Source organism: Malaclemys terrapin, chromosome 14 (genome assembly GCF_027887155.1).
Source record: "Malaclemys terrapin pileata isolate rMalTer1 chromosome 14, rMalTer1.hap1, whole genome shotgun sequence".
In the NCBI taxonomy this organism is placed as follows: Eukaryota; Metazoa; Chordata; order Testudines; family Emydidae; genus Malaclemys; species Malaclemys terrapin.
Genome location: NC_071518.1, coordinates 6,853,423 through 6,871,824, shown reverse-complemented (window position 1 = coordinate 6,871,824; position 18,402 = coordinate 6,853,423). Strand labels below are relative to the sequence as shown.

The 18,402-nt window shown below is 56.1% G+C and overlaps 1 protein-coding gene across 2 annotated transcripts in view; it reads right to left on the bottom strand.

The window, feature by feature from the left end:
• Positions 1-18,402, bottom strand: part of GSE1 (Gse1 coiled-coil protein) — a 345,792-nt gene that overhangs the window by 15,835 nt on the left and 311,555 nt on the right. The window contains exons 4-9 of one of the 2 annotated variants that reach the window (XM_054048943.1): positions 17,052-17,251; positions 7,961-8,133; positions 6,392-6,592; positions 5,381-5,572; positions 4,953-5,281; positions 3,906-4,230 (exon numbers count right to left, since the gene is read on the bottom strand). In XM_054048943.1, coding sequence (XP_053904918.1) covers positions 3,906-4,230; positions 4,953-5,281; positions 5,381-5,572; positions 6,392-6,592; positions 7,961-8,133; positions 17,052-17,251 — 1,420 coding nt within the window. The remainder of the gene's footprint in view (positions 1-3,905; positions 4,231-4,952; positions 5,282-5,380; positions 5,573-6,391; positions 6,593-7,960; positions 8,134-17,051; positions 17,252-18,402) is intronic. The other variant, XM_054048944.1, reaches the window with a different exon arrangement.

Genomic DNA, 18,402 nt, shown 5'->3' with positions numbered 1-18,402 from the left:
ACGCAAGCAACTGCCACATCAGTACAGCCACACGGGGTGATTGCATTGCTGGCCTTTTTAATGCATCTGTCGGCATTGGTTACCCAGTTGGCACCCCCCCCCCCCCCCCCCAGTGGGAACGATGGGCACATTTGCACACTCAGCTTTGATAAATGCAGCCTTAAGAGTTCTTTAGAGTGGTGTGATTTCTCCAGGTGAGGAAACCATACCACGTGACCTGTAAGGACTAAGGCTATGGCTACACTTGCAGATGTAGAGCACCGGGAGTTAAACCAGCCCTCGGAGACCGCAGCAGGGAAAGCGCTGCCATGTGTTCACACTGTCAGCTGCAAGCGCTGGGGCGTGGCCACATTAGCAGCTCTTGCAACGCCACAGAGAGCAGTGCGTTGTGGTAGCTATCCCAGTGTGCAAGTGGCTGCAGTGTGCTTTTCAAATGGGGTCGGGGAGCGTGACAGGGAGTGTGTTATGTGTATGTGAGGGGAGAGAGAGCGTGTTTTGGGGGGCAGAGAGTGTGTCAGCATGCTGTCTTGTAAGTTCAGACAGTGGCGAGGGAAGGGGGAAACCCTGACATCAGCCGACACACACACACACACACACACACACACACACACACACACCCCTCTGCAACAGCAGCATTCCACAGTAATGGTTTGCTTTGTCCCGGAGAAGATAAGCATGCCGGCTGTCAGAAATGGAGCTTTGAAAGGGGATAGTCACATGCCTGCGGCCCAGTTCAAAACAATGACCGGAGTGGCCACTTGACTTCAGGACTTTACAGAGGCCAATCACAGCGCAGTAATGCAACACGTCGTCCACACTGACACCCCAACGTTTCAGCCAGGGCGCAGCAAGGTGAAGGTGGATTACCAGGGACGCTCCAGCCGCGGAGTCCAGGCGCTCTAAGTGCCTTACCAGTGTGGACACCTCAGGAGTTAGGGCGCTCTAACTTGCAAGTGTAGCCAAGCCAAGCCCTAGGACGCATCTTGGGCCTCCCAGGGGAATAGCCAAGAGATGGCAGCAGGAAAAAAGGTATTCAGATTATGAAGGCATTTAACTCTGGGACAGAAGAAAAATTCCCTGCTAAACTGCATCTTCAAGGCTTGATAACCAGATAAAGAGCCTTCAGATTGCCTCTGAATGCAACTGGCACGACATCTAGTGGTCATTTGGTTAACTGCAGTGGATAATACACAACTGTGGAAGGCATTCACGTTATGCATAAACCTATTCCATTATCAGCTGTTGCAGGATGCGATCACAGAATTAAAGACTGCGTGGTAATGCATAAGTGAACCTGGGAAGAACTGAGATGGCACAGTTACCCTTAATGCCTACATAATTTGGGGAGTATTTAACATGTAACCAGTTTGTCAGGAATCAAGTTACTCTCTTTCTGATGCATAAGCTTTAGTCTGAATTTTGCCCCCTTTTGGGGTTAATGAATCATTTGCAAACCGATCTGGAGTCTCCCTCAATGGCTTTGTTATTTAGAAGCATTTGATAAGCAACTGGCCTAAAAACCAAAGTTGTGACTCAAGGCTGTTTGCAAACAATTCCTGGTTCGTTATTGGTCATCTAAGTCATATGATATGGTATTTTCTTGCCCAGATTGGACAGGCTTTCTGGTTCTTAAACACCTGGCTAAAAACTCTCGGATTCACAAACATTTTCCCAAATACCTGCTGGTCAAGTCCATGGATTTTAACCATTGAAGCTCAGCATTTTTAATCATCAATTGCTTGTTTAGCTATTTGACCCACCCTAGTTGTCAATTCCCCTATAGATATCTTACTTCCAGCCCAAGGCTCTGATCATGCCTCTTGATTGTTGTGGGTGCACTGCTGTGCTCGCATGGAGCGCTGTTCAGTGGGGATCCGCACAGAAGCAGCAGTTTACCTGCGTGGGTCCCAACGCAGGACCCAAGGGGGTAAATCTACTTTTTAGCCATCTACAAACTACCAGATACAGCCTCTGCCCAGGTTCCACTGAATAAAGGCGAGGAGATGGGGCATGGCACTCAGCGCTCTAGAAGCACAAAGGGAACGACACCGTGAAACCCTTCTTAAGTAACCGGCAAAGGAATAAAACTGTTAGCAGAATAAATATTTCATGCGCTGAAGCTGTGCATTTAACAGTTTTCCACTTCAGAGCCCCGGACCTCCGTGCACTGAAGCATCAAGTTCAGATCAGCGCTACAATTTATAGCGCAGATGCCATGGAGCTGTGGAAAGCAGAGGTACAGACACCCACAGCGAGCAGGAGACGAGCCTCTTCCACTTCCTACCTAGAGTGCTTTCCTCCTGCCAGCATGCATGAGCTCTATAGGCCTGTCTAGTATAGATCGATCCTGTGCTAGCTACAGAGCTCTGGAGAAATTGGCCCATGTCACAGCAGCCTGCTTGTTTAATAGACCTTTAAGAAGGCAGGGAAGCAATGCGCATTCAATTCGACATGGCAAGGTAGCAGGGCTTCTTATTCAGTCATGATGGACGTTAACTGGCTCGACTGACATCTCAATTGTCAAGCATGAGTGAGTCCTCTTCGAGGGAGACGCAGCACCTCTGCTGAGCAAGGCAGATTAGCGCCCACACGCTTCCTTGTGGCCGCTCCCAATGCAAGCCTCCCCACCCAGCCAGCCTGCACTTGGGGAGGGGTGGAGGCGCCCCCAGCCCCCACGCACACACATTCTGGTCCATGTAGTGGAGGTGACCTTAAGCTATTTGCTTGGGTTTGGGGAGGGATGAGAACGTGGAAGTGGAGAGTGAAATGAGACTTTACCATTGTGCAGCCCTGCAATCCGCTCCCTATTATACCTGATTAGTTTAGCTAATCCCCTTGATACCCAAAAATGACAATGGAATCCAGTGGCAGAGATGACTGGATGAGCCAGCAGCGCTTAAGTGCTCAGCCACAGAGCAAGAAAGCCAGCATCAATCAGCCCCAAGGTGGCAGGGTTAGAGAGAGGGGCAGTCACATCAGGAGGCGTCAAAGGAGGCCGCGTGCTGCTCTTGCCCCACTGACCCCTTGTACTTTGCTGACCTGCTCCCAACGCCGAGGGCTGACGTGGCGCTGCAAGGTAAGAGAGGGGTGCTGCGCAGCAGGGCTAGGCTGGCATGCAGCTTGCAGGGGGCTGGCCGGGATTCCTGGCTGTTCAGGAAGGCAGGCTACCATACTGAACTCCCCACTGCACCTAGGGCTCCGCTGGCGCCTGACAGATGGAAGCGCTGATGGAGCACTCGGACCTGGAAAGAATCTGGACTCGTCCTCTCATTAAATAACAACGAGATTTTGCCCCTGTATTTACTGGGACTAAAGGTAGATGCTGGAGAATGGTGCCACACTGACAGCCCTGCAGCCCCAGAACAGGTCCGAGGCGGGGCAGCAGCGCACGCTGCTTCCTCCTGCCCTGCCAGGTGCCTGACGCCTAATCTTGGAGGAGCTGCCCCTCGGGGGTGCCCTGGCTCGCTTCCCCTGCAGTCTGAGTGTTTTCATACTGCCAGCCAGGGTAGCAATTAGCAACATCTAGTCACTAGCAACTGGCCTGAGGTCACCAGACTTATCTCACACAGGCCACTGAGCAGCTGTCAGGAGATATTAAATTGCGGTCACTGCCAGCACAGACCAGATTGGAACCAGTGACCTAAAGGGGAAAGACTCTTTAACCCATTGCCCACCCCTCTGAGCCAGCCCGGCCCTACGAGAAAGGGGCTCTGACAGCCTTTTGTGGTAGCCCAGCTGCTCAGACGCAGCACGGAGCCCTCTTAGGTGGACTCAAGCAAAGCCGAGCGCTTCCAGCCTAGTCAGCAGTTGCCTCCTGAATCACACAAGTCAGGCCTGGCTGCTCTGCTCCTCCGATTCCCGAACTCCAGAGTCCCTGTCCATCCCAGCGCTGGAGTCAGCCTTACCTGGGGTTCTCCGGCCGGTGCTCAGCTTCCGGCTGGTTCGGGGGCCGCCCGATCTCCAGGTGCTGCTCCAGCACTTGCTGCCGGAACTCCGACACCTGGGACTGGCGGTCCTCCTTCTCCTGCCGCAGCCGACGCTGGCGCGCCAACCACTTCTCCTCCTCGTTGGTGCGCTGGATGAGAAGAGCTGTGGCTGCGCTGCTCCCGGGGAGGGGGAAGACGCTGTGGCTGGAAATGAGGCTGGGCACGGGATGGTGGGAGGCGGGCGGCTGGTGCAAGGGGTGCTGGACGGGCTTAGGAGTTGGGATGGTCGTGTCCTTGGGTTTCTCTGCAGGAGGAAGAGGACGCACTGCAGTCAGGGAGAACTGTCGTCTACTCTCAGCCCAGCCAATCAGTTTGCAGATGATAGGTGGGCAACTAGGTGCAGTGTTCATTACATGAGGCAGAGCAATGGGAACGGCCCCCAGAACTCATCCCCGCTGGAAACCCAGCACAGATACTAATGAGAGTCCGACTAACGTGCAATGACAGCCAGGACTGGCAGCTGCAAGATCTAGGCTTTAGCCTTGACCTCACCACAGGCTTCCCGTGGGATCTCAGTTAATACCCCTTCCTGCCTCACCTGGGGGTTGGGAGGCTAAATTCACCTGTCTGTGGCATTTCAAGGATGGAGGGGGGCTGGAGAAGGACAAAGCTTTGGTACGTCACTAGCGTCGGGAAGTTGCCGGGGGCAAGCCTACCCCATCCTGTAGTCACGAGCAGCCCGTCTGCCCAGAAATGGCTCGGCAATCGGAAGGAACCGAGAGGAACCCAGTGGCAGTCATTTGGGTTGGGGCAAAATCCTGGAGCACGGCCTGATTCGTGACTCCCTATTGGCTGGGCTGAGTCTTGCTGTGAGCTTCCAGGTGAACTCAATGCAAAATCCCAGGGCTGCAAGTCTCACAGAAGACCCAGACGAAGGACAGGCCCCTGGGAAGTTATCAGTGGGGCCTGGCTCAGCTGTGCCTGGGAGAGCAGCCAGCCCGGAGTGCGGCATGTGGGGGGAATTACCTGGTCTGTTTGGCGTCAGCTGCTCGGCTGGTTTCACACGCTCCTCCGCTGGGTGGCTCCTCAGCCCGTGCAGCTCTGCCACTGGCAGAAATGGGCTCTCCATGGCTTTGGCCAGGTTCATCTCCTTCTCCCGGGCCCTTTCTCGTTGTCTCTCCAGCTCTCTCTCCCGCTCCCTCTCCTTCTCCCGCTCCCGCTCCAGCTCCTTCTCCCGCTCTCTCTCCCGCTCGCGCTCCTTCTCCCGCTCCCGGTCGGCTTCCCGCTCCCGCTCCTTCTCGCGCTCCCTCTCGCGTTCCCTCTCGCGCTGCCTCAGCTCCTCGTCCATCTGCAGCCTGAAATCACCAACAGAACAGCAAAGTTAGCATCTCCACGGGCCTCCCCATCCTCCCGCCCCAGGGGCTGCGCACAACACGGGACATGGAGCCCTTTACCTCTCCGCAGTCAGACTGGACATCCGCTCGGACTGAAGGGCAGAGAGCGACGAGTGGGGCAGCTCAGTGGGGTACCTCACTCCCGACAGATGGAGGTGCATGGCTGATGGATGAAGAGGTGGGAGCGAACCAGGGGTTGGGATCGGGTAGAAGGGGGACCGCAGGGCCGAAAGGCAGTAGGATTCATCCATCCTGGAGAGAGAGAACGGGTCAGGTTGAAAAGCTGCACAGCTCCCCTATCCAGCTGGCGGCAGAGGCCAGGAGTGTGTGGCTACTGAAGGGAAAGCACCTGCTGTGGGAGAAGTGACTTCACGTCTATGGCAGACTCTTGTCAATCCCCCAGGGATGGGAGTCCCGGCCTGACTCTACCACTACAAACCGCCCGGCAGCTCCTCAGAGGCCTCTCCCAGTTCGGGTTCAGGCCGGCTCCCATCACTGCCCCTCTCCCGACCTTCCACAAGCCTGCCTGTGGAGAACCACGGCTCCATGCCAAAGGAACTGCACAGTACGAGCGCCGGACGGGCCCTCGGGCTCTGGGGAGAAGCTAAACCCAGCCAGCTTAGCAAGAGATTTCCCAGCATCCTTTGCCTGCAAGGGGGATCTGGGCTCTGTGCTGATCGTTCCTTTCTCTCTGGTGAGGGGATAATGCAAGGGGCTTCAGCACTGCTCCCAGCAGCGGAGCAGATACAAGCCTGCCGGGAAGGGTTCACACTCAAGGAGCTAGTTATCAGCCCCGCCGCAGGAATCTCGGCTGCTGCGGTAAATGACCTCCCTGGAATGCCTTATTACCATTGTACTGAAGCACCCGGGGAACCATCAATTGTGGATAAAGTGTACTTATTTCTGTGTGGCTTCCAAAGCCGACGCGCGGGTAATTGATTGCACTGCTCTGCCTCAATCCACGGCCCCCGCAAGGTTTGGTGAGCAGCCGCTGTCGGCTGGACGCGTGGAGAAAAACAATCACTGCCCAGCCCCGAGCAGTCCCTCTCTCCCCTGGCCTCTGATGCTTACCTGAAGGCTGGGTGAGGGAAGGGGTGGTGGGCCAGGTAGCCGGGGTGGTAGTAAGCGGCGGCGGTGGCCGGATCCAGGCTGATGGGCGGCAGAGAGGACATACGGAGTTCCTCAGCAGTGTGGTAGGGCCGGAAGCTCCGCAGGTAATCTTCCGTGACCGCGCTGGGAGGCACCACATGGTGTACAGGCCGCTGCAGGCTGCTGGCGGGGAGGGATGGAGGGAGTGTCAGTGACCTTCCCAGTCCAGGAGATTCGCAAGCCTCTGGATGGCCTCATCAGCTTGGATCTAGGGAGGGGACTGGGCTCCCAATGCAGAGCCCGGAGAAGGGGCAACTCCTACTGAGATGCTGGTGGCTGAGCATAGGAAGTCACTGCAAAGGCAGAGCCACAATCCACTCTGTGCCGGCCGTACCCTACCAGGCTCGCTACCTTCCAGCACCTGCGTCCCCTGGCGGGGCACTTCACCTCCAGGGGCCTGGCCATCCCCAAGCCATGCTGTCCGGAGTTAACGCAGCAGAATGCAACCCACCCAGTCACCCTCTGCTCAGTGAGAGTCGGCCACAGGCAGAGGGAGGAAGGCAGCTGCCTGGGAATGGTGGGGCAGTTTGAGTGGAATGCTGCCCCCCACTGGTGAGAGCTGTCAGCGCAGCACCTTTAGCTGGCAGAGGTCATTCCAGGGAGCAGCCACCATCCCTCAGGGTTTAGATCTCCCCAGTGAAATGTAACCCAGCACATTTGCCATACAGTCCTTCAAGGCAGTACATGAAAGTCTTAGGTCTGTGCTGCTGGAGATCTGGGTTGGGAAGGAGCACTGGTGACACACCCAGCATTGGTGTTTGGAATGCTGGTTTCCAAAGCAGTTTGTTTTAATTACACGTGGTCCTGCCCAAAACCGCAGAGCTGCCTCCCAGCTCCCCCAGTCCTTGGAGACACTTGGGGCCAGTCCTGGCCTTGAACTCTGCAGCTCAGGCCCACCTTTGGTTTGAATTTGTCGCCTGCTCCTGGGTTGGTTGGTTTGAGGTTTTGAAATGTATAGGGAGAAAGATGTATTCAGAGTTGTGGTTTGGGTTTGTGTTGGAAGAACCCCGGCTGGGACAGATGAGAGTGTTGCACAAAAACCACATGGCTCAAGGCAACGTCTGTGATGAGCTTCTAAGCCACAGAACACATGTCGTGGAACTTGGTGGGAGGGGAAAGGGCAAGTATTACAATGGACCCTGTCCTAGGTGAGCCACTCCAGGGACCAGCAGAAGCCAGGTGGAGCCAGCCTGCGGTTGCAGATCTCGCTGTGTTCCTCGGTTACTTCTATCTGCGCTATTTCAGGAGCTAAACAAACCAAACACCCACCTACAGGATGGCTTGCTCTCCAGGACTGTAGAATTCTTTGGGGAACCCCAGAGAAAACAGCCACAAAGGAACTCAGCCTGGAAAAGGGCAGCAGACACCAGGCTCTGAGAAGCAATACCAGGCCACCCCGCTGCGGCATGTGTCAGAGCTGGCAGCACACGAGTGAACCCGACACTGCAGGAGGCTGATGCCGCGGATCCTGCTCCCGGGGACGTGACTCACTTTAAAGGCGGGAAGCGGGAATCCTGGACGACGGAGGTGGGGGGGATCCCGAAGGAGTAAGGCGTCCCGAGGAGGTGAGAAGGGACAGCGGGACCCCCGGCTTTCTCCTGTGGGAGTGGAGGCTCGGCGATCAGGCGCTCCCGGCTGCTGCTGCCTCTCGATCCTGCTTCTTGCTACAAGAAAACAAACGACCACCCCACCCTGAGTGTCAGGGAAAAACTGTCCTGGGGGGCAGGAAGCAGATGCATCTGGCCAGGAGCTAGCTCAGTGCTCCCTGCCCAACTGGGAGTCGCAGGGTCTCCCTGCTGAGGAACAGATCCCCAGCAATGGGCCTCCTGGAGGAGTCTGTCCCATCCTGCCCTGCAGTCAGACTTACTGGAGGCTCCCTGGGCTGTAGTCTAGGGAACTGCTCAGGCCAGACTCCCACTGACTGCCTTTATCCCATCCTTTGGGAGCGGCAGCATGAGGGTGGAGGGAACTGCCAAAGCAGGGTCACTCTGGCTCTTTGCTAGGCGAGCCCAGCGATTTTGGATCTGAAGCGCCTAGATCCAGGGAGAAGTGCTTCAGCTCAATAAACCCACCCGTGGCCCTGCTCTTCAGGAGGGCTGAGCGCACGCAGATCCCCCTGACTTACAAGTGACTCTGCAAGTGCCCCTCAGCTCGGAAAACCGGCGGGTGGAAAAGGAGATGGAAGTGCTTCAGGAGCTGACATGATGAGAATGTTGCCAGAGGGCGAACAGAGGAAGGATTTCAGGACTGCACATGTGCACACACTTATATACACACACTCGCTTCCAAACCTTTCCAAAGTTTTAAATAATGTAAGAAAAATAAAATCAGGAGGGTTTGGAAACAGCTGGTGGTAACCACCATCCCTACTGGGCTGAGAACGCACAGACCCGCGGACACGCTGAAAAGACAATATGTCTGAGCTCCAGGGGAGGAGGGAGCGATCCGCATGGGGCCCTCCTTCGCACACACGCCAGCGATCATTCCTGGAGTAAGGCTGGCATCAGCTAGGATGGCAGCTGCTCGCTTGCCATCCCAGCTATTCTGGCACCACTGACACAGAGAGCGAGAGGGGACATTAGGAAGCTGGCATTCCTGCCGGGATAGGGCAGGCTGGTCTGTAACCAGCAGTTCCCCTAAGTGGCCCTGATATCAGCTGCGAAGGCAGCTGCTTGCCTGTGCTGTCACAGCTATTCCGGCAGCACCGACGCACACGTGAAAATAAGGGAAGGAGGCACTGGGGCTGCTGTTGCCACCGCAGCCTTTCCTCCCTTCCCTGGTAGGGCTGCATGGCCCAGGGAGCGCCCACATGCTGCGTGTTCTCCGCAATCTTTGAGGGCCTGGTAGGGGAGAAACTACTGGGAGGAAAATGGAGCTCTGTAAGGGCAGGTGGGCCCAGAACCCACTTCTGTACTGAGCTGTGGGGCTAACCCTGCCCCCCAGCCTCCACTGCTGCAGAACCTCTTGGGCAGGGGCTCTCTTGCCCTCTCTGCGGCCTCGGAACGGCACTGCTCCCAGGGCCGCAGCCCAGGCTGGCTCTCAGAAGAGCTAAGGAAAGAACCTGGGGAGAGGGAAGGGAAGCAGGAAGAAGAGAGGTGAAGGGAGGGAGAATACAGCCAATGCGTTTGGAAGCTGCCAGATAGCACCTAGATCGACAGCAAACCCGTCGGGGGAATGTTTAAACCAAAATGAAGGGGAAAAGCTCCTTTCACTGAAATCATGCCAATAAGAAGCGGCTCTGCTGCGCTGGACACGGCACAAAACATCCTAACCCCCAGGGGCAGGGAGCCTGTTCTGTGTTTGTACAGCATCTAGCACATTGAAGCCACGAGCCACAACTGGGGGTCCTAGCAGCTATAAAACCCTGCTGTGACGAGCCCATGCTCCAAACTGCTGAAGCGTGGAAGGAGAAAGTGAGGCACAAAGAGGGACCCGCCCAAGCAGCAGAGTTGGGAATTCAGCGCAGGTCTCCTGAGTGTCAGGCCATTGCCTTAACTACTGCACGCACTGGGCCCCCAGGCCAAAGGACGGAGCCTGTCCTCTTAACAAGCTTCCTGCCGGCAGGGTGGACAATGCAGGAAGCCCATGCACCTTATAACGCACCATCGGGTGATCAAATATTAACCACCTCATGGGCTTTTCTGGCTGACAGGCCTTGTTCGATGGGCTACTCCTTGTGTGGATTTGGAAGGAAATCCCATTCTGTGAACCGTTTCCCCTCCCGAGGGGCTGCCACGCTCCAGCGCTGGCTCCCGGCCACCGAGCGCTGACCCAGCGCGGCTCCCGGCCGAGAACATGCAATATTAAATGTCAGCAATGTTATTTTTGCCGAGCCCGCATGTTGCTCAGGCCCGTTTAACGTGCGTTGCCCCTGGCGGGGAGCCAAGCAGCGCTCTCCGCTCTCCCCGGCCCCTTGAAAGGGATAAAACCCTTCTAATGGCTCTGCGGGAGCGGACGCTCAGCGGTACCCTGGATGTGTGCTGAGGCGGCAAAGCAGTTCAGAGATGTCAAAAGAAGTCAAAATCAGAGTTCAAGTGCCTCCCTGGCCCCTCCCGGTGCTGGGTCTTCTGAGCATTTCCGGAGCTGCTTCATAAAGAAACACAGGCCAACCACCATTCCCACCAGCCCTTTCACTGGGGGCTCAGACCACTGCCCTGCTCCAGAAAGGAAACAGTTAACACCGCCATCAAAGCCTTAACCCTCTCCTTGCGGAGAGTCCTTTCCCCAGTCGCTGGGGAAACGCTGACACCCTGAATTGCCAAGGGATCCCAAGACAAACTCAGCCTCTTCAGAGCACTCTGTTAAGTCATTCATCCTGTTAACCCCTTCCTGCCCAGGACTAGACACCAGTCTGCTTTTGAAAACAAGGCGTACGGTTTTAACAGTGAGGGTAATTAACCAGGTTCCCAAGGGCCGTGGTGGAGTCCCCATCACTGGCCATTTTAAAATCGAGATGGGATGTTTCTTCTAAAAGCTCAGCTCTAGGAATGATTTAGGGGTGGGTCTCTCACCTGTGCTGTGCAGGGGTGATCACAAGGGTCCCTCCTGGCCTTGCAATCTAGGACTCTAAGAGACAGTGAGCTCCTTCCCCTGCAGGACGAGACCTGGGAGTCCCCACCTACCTCTTTCCCGCCAGCTGCTCTAAGGATTTCTCACCGTGTGCAGGGAGACCATTCTGTTTGCAATGGCTTACTGCAGCTGTGCACAGTTTATAACCCAATACAATGACTGTAGCCCACATGTATTATTGGGTAAAGGGATTCTCAGCTGGACTCGAATTTTTTTTACACCATCAGGTGGGGTTGCCCTGCCATCTTTGGGACCCTATGATGTGGTCACAGCAGCACCCAACGTTGGTACTGGACTGCTAAGTACTTTGGTGGCCCTTTGGCCATCACGGTGTTCCTCTCCCTTGTCCTGCTTCACTTAAACAACCCTGCTGTTTTGAGGAGTCCTGCTCAGTCAGGCCTTTGTTGTGCTGCAGATTTCCCCCTCTCCAAACATGGCTTTCGCCCAGCTCTTACATGGGATGCCAATGAGACTCCATGCAAACCCCTTCGCTCGGGGCCTTCGGCTCCGACAGCACATCCTTCATGCACTGCAGGGAGCCGGTATCAAGGATCGGCAGCCAAATGGACAGTAGTCGGGGGCTTTTAGAGCTCCAGCAAACCTGTCTTGGAGACAGACGTGGGCTACTCATTTCCTAAACCGTGATTTTGAAAAAAAGGACGGTAACAGTCATAGAGGGGAAAAGAAAGAAACCGCGTGGCAGAACAGAGTGAACGATCTGTGAGAGGGAGGGTATGGACTGGCTGTGGAGGGAGTGGAGGGTGCTAGTGGGGACAATTCCAGCCAATGCCACAGGTCCTGCAAGGTGAATAGCGCCTCCTGCAGGCTGCTCTCAGCTCTTGGGGAAGTCAACAGGAACGGAGCGGAGCGCTACGTGGGGACCAGCTCCCCAACCATTCCTGTGGGCTTGGTGCTGTGCAACATGGCGGCAGTCCATGCATCCAGCTGACCACGGACCTTGCCTGTATGCTGGAGGTGCTCAGTCGCTCTCTAAGCTTCTCCTGCCCTCACTCCAGACGCACATCATCCTGCAGGAGAAGGCAGTTTGATCCAGGAGCCAGCCGTTCCTCCTGTCTGGAATTTATCTCCCAGGGAGACAGAGGGAACATTGTTTTGCATAGTCTGCCCTTCTTACGGAGGCCCATCCATCTTCATATCCCCAGATAGTGACATCTTGGAACACACAGCGGATAAGATTTAAACAGCACTGGGCCAGGCTGTGCCGCACCATCAGGGGAACTGCCTTCATCAGTCAAGTGTATTTACTAAACACCACCACAGCACACACTCCGCGAGCAGCTGATGGCTCCTCAAGACTTCATAATCTCTTCAGAAGACACATCGGCCATAATTAATTGAAAGAGATGGGACCCGCTGATGGGAATTTTTAATGAGCAGGAACATCTGTTCACTCTCTGCGCCTTGTAGGTACCCAGACCCCCACGTTTGGCCTCTTTCGTGCCCAGTGGGCCACCTCTGACCTTCTCCAGAAGGCGTGTTCCTGGGATAATGATATGACTGGACGGGAGGAGTCAGGGCGACTCGACTGGAACAAAACACGTACGCCGCGGGGCTGGAGAGGACGGGCCATATGGAGCGGCCGCCCTTGCCTTTCGCAGGCAGGGGGCGAGGGCATCGGGGAGATGAACATGGGCCAAAGGGTGACCTCGGTGCAATGCCACCGACAACACCCCAGCAACTCTGGGCCTCTCTGAGAAAGGCCCAGATCTGGATGAGCAGGAAGGGGCCCACAACGGGGTGTGTGTCTGTGTGTAGCTCCCTTCCCATCAAGCCTGGGGTTGAGATAAGGCAGGCGAGCGAGTGGGAGGGAAGAGAGCTAGCAGCAGGCCCACATTTCACCTGCCTTTAGATTTACAGGCAGCTTTGTTCTCCGGCACCATTAATCATCCAGGGAGGATACAGACGCCTATGGAGCTTGAAACAGCACAGCAAGTATAAATCCAGCAGGCCTTTGATAATGGCCATAAAACAAACAGGTTAGTCAGGCATTGCATGGAGGGGCCCAGGAAAGCGAGCCTGGCAGACAGGCCACCATCGGCACACCTCTCCCAGGCTCATCCGTTTATAATGAAAAGATGATTTTTGTTCCTAATACAGGACTAAGGTCATCTCCTTAGATCAAAACCCGGTCAGTGCATTGGGGAGTCTGAAGGAGGGGATCAGTGACAGCAGGGCAGGGCCAGAGAGGGAGGGAGAAGGGAAAACTCCCGCCCAGCCTATCGCGCCTGTCAGAACAAACCCGTCACTCCCTTCTCCGTGTCACCGGGCAGTACTGACCCGAGAGGAAGGACACAGATTGTACACCCGGCCTACCCTTAGCAATAATCCATTCAGAAACAAACATGGGCTCAGCTGGGCAGAGAGCCAGGGGAAACAGTGGGTGCCCCAGGGGATAGGATCTGGGGTGCCAGCTGTCTTAGGAATAAGATAGATCGATAGATAGGGTTCTCAACCTGGGGACCCCCAAAGGAGACACAAAGAGGTATCAGGGTGTTCTAACATCCCTGCCCTTCCTATATGGCAGAAAGAGAGCAGGGTCCTGGGTAGATTTGGGGTTGATGGGAGGTGATGCCCTGTCCGGAAGGGGCTGACAGCTGCTGGGTTGGACGGCTGGATGAGAGGAGTAACCAGGGTCTGAGCCCAGCGTGGGGCAGAGAGAAGAAAGCGAAGGCAAACGAGAATGTCCCTGGGTCACATGAGACAGAGATATCCTGCCCTGGGGCAAACAGGGCGGCCCTTCCTCATTCCCCAGCTGGATTGGCGACACGCCCCCAAGCACAGAACTGCCACCAGGGCCACGGCACACCCATGGCAGCTTCCCAGGGCTCAGAGCGGCACCGGACGGCCTGTGTTTGATTTGCGGTCTCGGAGCGGAGGCTGTGACGATGAAAGGGGAGGAGAGGAGGAGAGACGGGGGAGGAAAAGAAATCCGTCATTCCCTGGCGATTAGCGAGTGATCTCCGCCAGTGAGAATGCAGGACATGCCCTATTAGGTTTAAAATAGACTATTCTTCATTTAATCGGGCCTTTCAAAGGCTCCCCATTACCGGCGAAATCTCGGTAACCCTGGAGAAGCGGCTGCTGATGGATCGGCTGCTCAGCTCCCCATTTGGATTTCTGCATTGCTGATGCGAGTGACTCACCCCTCTAACTTTATGAAGTTATTTCCCTCTGTCTCCCCCGCCCCCAAAGAGAGGATTAAACCCTCAATTGAGTCTTTGTGCAGGGACTGAAGGGCCATATATCATCTGTTAATCCAGTCCCGGCTCCCTCCCAGCTCTCCCCGGCAGCATTAGTGGTTCGTTAAGCGCTGCGGCGATGAATCGCTGGAGCGGATCTGTCCCGGCCCCATCTCGTGGGGCACTGCATGCTTTGCAAGCAGCCGGGGGGAGGCGTTAGTACTCACTCGGCTGTGAGGACATGGACAATAGGGTACTGGGGATGGCACAGGGGAATCCAACAGGCTGGATGAGCTCTGAGTTGGTGCAGGGAGGGGTCTAGGCGTGGCCCGGCCTCTCCCCCATTCCGTTTGGGGTGATGTGCAGAGAATGGGGGAAGTAGGGGCATCCTGGGGTGTGGACCTCCCGAGGGGGAGAGGACATGCCCCCCTCCACCCTGCACCGCCACCCGGGGGCATGGAGATGCTGGCTCTCCCTCTAGAAACTGTGTCCTCTCCCCCTCCGGAGGCCCCAACCCTCTCTGAGCCTCTAGAATGGAGAAGGTAGGTTCCCAAGCGCTGCTGTCCCTGGGCTACGCTGTCGCTTCCCCCTAGCTTAGAGCAGGGGCAGACGGATTAGCGCAGCGCACTGACCCCTGGGTAATGGGACCCGCGGGGAGAATAACGCCAGCCCCCAGTGCTCTCACCCGGCACGGCTGTGCAGCTCACTGGGAAGCAACGGGGAGTGGTGGAAAGGGGAGAGCCCCACCCACACCCACAGCTCTCGGCACAGGGTGTGGGTCACTGACCCAGTGGGATGTAGGTGTAGACAGGAATATCCCCCCCAACGCCAAAGGGCCTTGCAGAGAGGAGAGACTCAGGATGGGGGCAGCGAGACAAGATCCAAGGAGCTGGGGAGGTGAAGGGACACGGTACCAAGGCGAGGCAGTATTCTTGGGGGCAGAGTCCAAGGTGGTCTCTGGGACAGGTCACAGCATGGGGGCTGGGTCCTGGCTATCTGCAGCAGGACCTTCATCTGCTCCCCCAAGATCCTCTTGCCCTGTAAAGAATGTGTCCCCTACGGCTCAGTCTGAAACCATCTCCCTTCGGGTCGGTTGCCCCGCAGCAGGGGCCAGAGGAGGGATCATGGCAGATGGGGGGAGGAAGGGTGTGAGGGGGTGGCATCGATTTCTGACTCATTGCATGACCCTGCAGAAAATCACTTCTCTGAGCCTCAGTTTCCCCATCGGTGAAATGGGCTTGAGGATACCTGCCTTCCCTTGTAAAGTGTGTTGAGGGCTACAGATGAGATATGCTACGTATCGCTATCACTCCTCTCGCCCAGTGGAGAGGAAGGGTGGCCCAATAGGTAGGGCGCCAGTCCCTGCTCCATCACAGATTGCCTGTGTGACCTGGGGCAAGTCACTCAGCCTCTCTGGCCCTCCGAATGGACAATGGGGACTTGCCCTGCCCTGCCTCTCCGGGGGGCTGTGAGGATGACAGCAGCTTCCAGCTCACGCTTTGCAACCATTAACTACCGCCCCTCTGCCAGTCCCCTGGGGGTCCCAATTAACACCGTGTTACAGCTATGGAAACTGAGGCATGCAGCCAGTAAGGGCCCAAGCTTCACACTGATCCGTGTGGACCTCCGGGCCCAGCACTGCTCCACCCAGGGGCTGCCCTGCCCAGACTGGCTTGCAGGGCCGCGGCCCTAAGGGATTTGCACACAGCTGTCCCCTCCAGCGAGTTGTGCAAAGGGCAGGGGTGGATCAGAAGGAGCAGGAATGGCCTCTTCTCTCCTTTACCATCCTAGCGCATTAAAGCCTATTGTGTACGTGGCAATTACCTCCTCGTCTCCAGGCGCCAGGCTGGGACGCAGCTACGCGAGACAATAAACCAGACCTGGTTAACCTATATTTTAAAAAGGTCACTTCTTACGAGGCAGCCAACAGGGGGAGGAGGGGGACAATCAAGTCAGCAGCCAGGAGGGGGAAGGCTGAGAGAGAGGTGCTGTGAGCACCCTGCCCCTCCCAAAGCACTCGCAGAGGGCTCTGCTTCGTGGGATTAGAGCCTGCGTCCCTTGAAGCACCAAGAGTTTTGCTTTCCTTCCCCTCTCGTCTTTGTGTTTTAATTAGTATTTCCAAGTGGTGTAATCCCTCCGGGAACCCGCCGTAAAATACAGGCGAGGAGAACCGCTAACAATGATTCTTAATTAGCAAGCGCTTCCTACCCAGATTGCAGCATGGGCATGGGGCGGGGGGAGAGACAGGAAGGGAAGCCTAGGACAAACCAAGTCAGATTGGGGTGCCGGGAGCCACAGGGCGAGGGCCTGCTTGGTGGGTGTATATTTACTGCAGGCTGCATGGAGATTAGAGACAAAGGCTGCCCCGCTCCCACCACCTTTTATCACTCTTGGCACTGGAACCAAAAACATTTGGCTTGAGAGCAAAGTTCCCACCAGTCTCCTTCTGTGCCCGGTATCAGATACACACACAAAGCAAACAGCGCTGTGCACACATGTGGCTTTGTCCTCTGAGCTTGCATACACAGCACACACCCCTGCGGAGAGTCAACACATTCTTGTGGCGCTGGATAAGGAACTGCTGCACCAGGTCAGATCTCTGGCCCATCGACTCTGGCGTCCCGCGGGGCCAGTTGCTTCGGAGGAAGGTGTAAGATCCGTGCACTGATGGGATAAACCAGCCTGCAGGGAGAATTCCCTCCTGACCCCAAAAGTTAGAAGCCAGTTTATGCCCTGAAGCACGAGAGTGTCTGTCCCTCATAAGATTCAAGCGTGCACACACACACACACACACACACACACAGAAATGTTACCTGTCTGCCTTCACTTCTCCAGACCCCGTTCACCGTTTTCGTTGGGGCGATGGTCACCACAGGGGGCGTGCTAGGCACGCTGTGCCCCCCAGGGGGGACGATGATGGGGCCCATGGGTCCTCGCTTGGGTGTGCTGGCAGGGGAGCTGTGGTTGGTGGCTGGCGAGGAGACGGGGGAAGACTCGCTGCTTATCGAAGACCCTTTAAAGAAACCGAGAAAGGGGATCAGAAGGGAAACCTTTAACAAACCCTTAATAGTAACACATCACCCATTAAACCTCATTGACAACAGCCCTGTCCCCGGATCGCCAGGCTGTGGATTTGGTGGCACCATTAGCTGGGTCAGAGACCACAGACTGGGCTAGCAGATTACGTCCTGTGCAACCCCCCTTTAGAGCCGCTGACCTCTCTGAACAGGAGCATACAAGAGCACATCACCGAGGGCCCCATCCTACACGGTGCTGAGGGATTCCTGTGAGCTACTTCGCACCCACAATGACCACTGACTGCCATGGGTATGGAGGGATTGGGCCCAGAGTGTCAGGGCCACTAGGAAAGGTCCTCAGAGTCCCATGGAGGGCCATCATCTATCCTCAATGCCCCAACTAGTCCAGTGTCACGGCCACCACTGGACCCCTGCCTGGTGGCCCATAGGATATAATCTGCAAAGCCAGATCTATGGCTGGGAAGGGAGAAGGGCCAGGAGGGGACCTCTCTCTTATCAAGCAGGCCTCTGAATGAAACGCTGGGTGAGTACCAGGGCTGGTAGAACCCAGGCACCACAGCGACCAGCGCAAGACACCCCCACATCGCAATGCCGCTGTGTGGGTTAGACTCCCAGCAGGTGGCAGCTCCGCCCCGACAAGGCAGTGAATGCCCATGCTGGGCTGAGCGGATCTTTGCCATCCCCAAGGTGGGGGACAGGGGGAGATGGATGAAGATCCCGGAGGTGAGGGAAAGGAGGAGATGGATAAAGGCAACCCCAGGACATGTCTACCCAGGACAATTTCCCGGCATAATGATAATTACGCGCACACAGACATCCCATGTCACTCTGGAAGCGATACAAACACTAGTGGAATAAGAGTGCCTGCGGGGGGCAGTTATACCAGCAAGGTGGGTACATTTCCCAGGGGGTTAAAGAAGGGATCCGTGCAGTGGATTTACTGTGTACGTCTGAGGACCTATTAACACCCTTCTTCCCCGACCCCACACCAGAAGATCCAGCAGCCAGAGAACGCAGCAGCCATGTTTGTTTTCAAACAGACTCTACTTTGCCTTGCTCAGGCGAATGACCCTTTGCTCTGGGCTGCCTGAATGGCTGTTGTGCTTCATCCCAGAAGTGGCTGCAT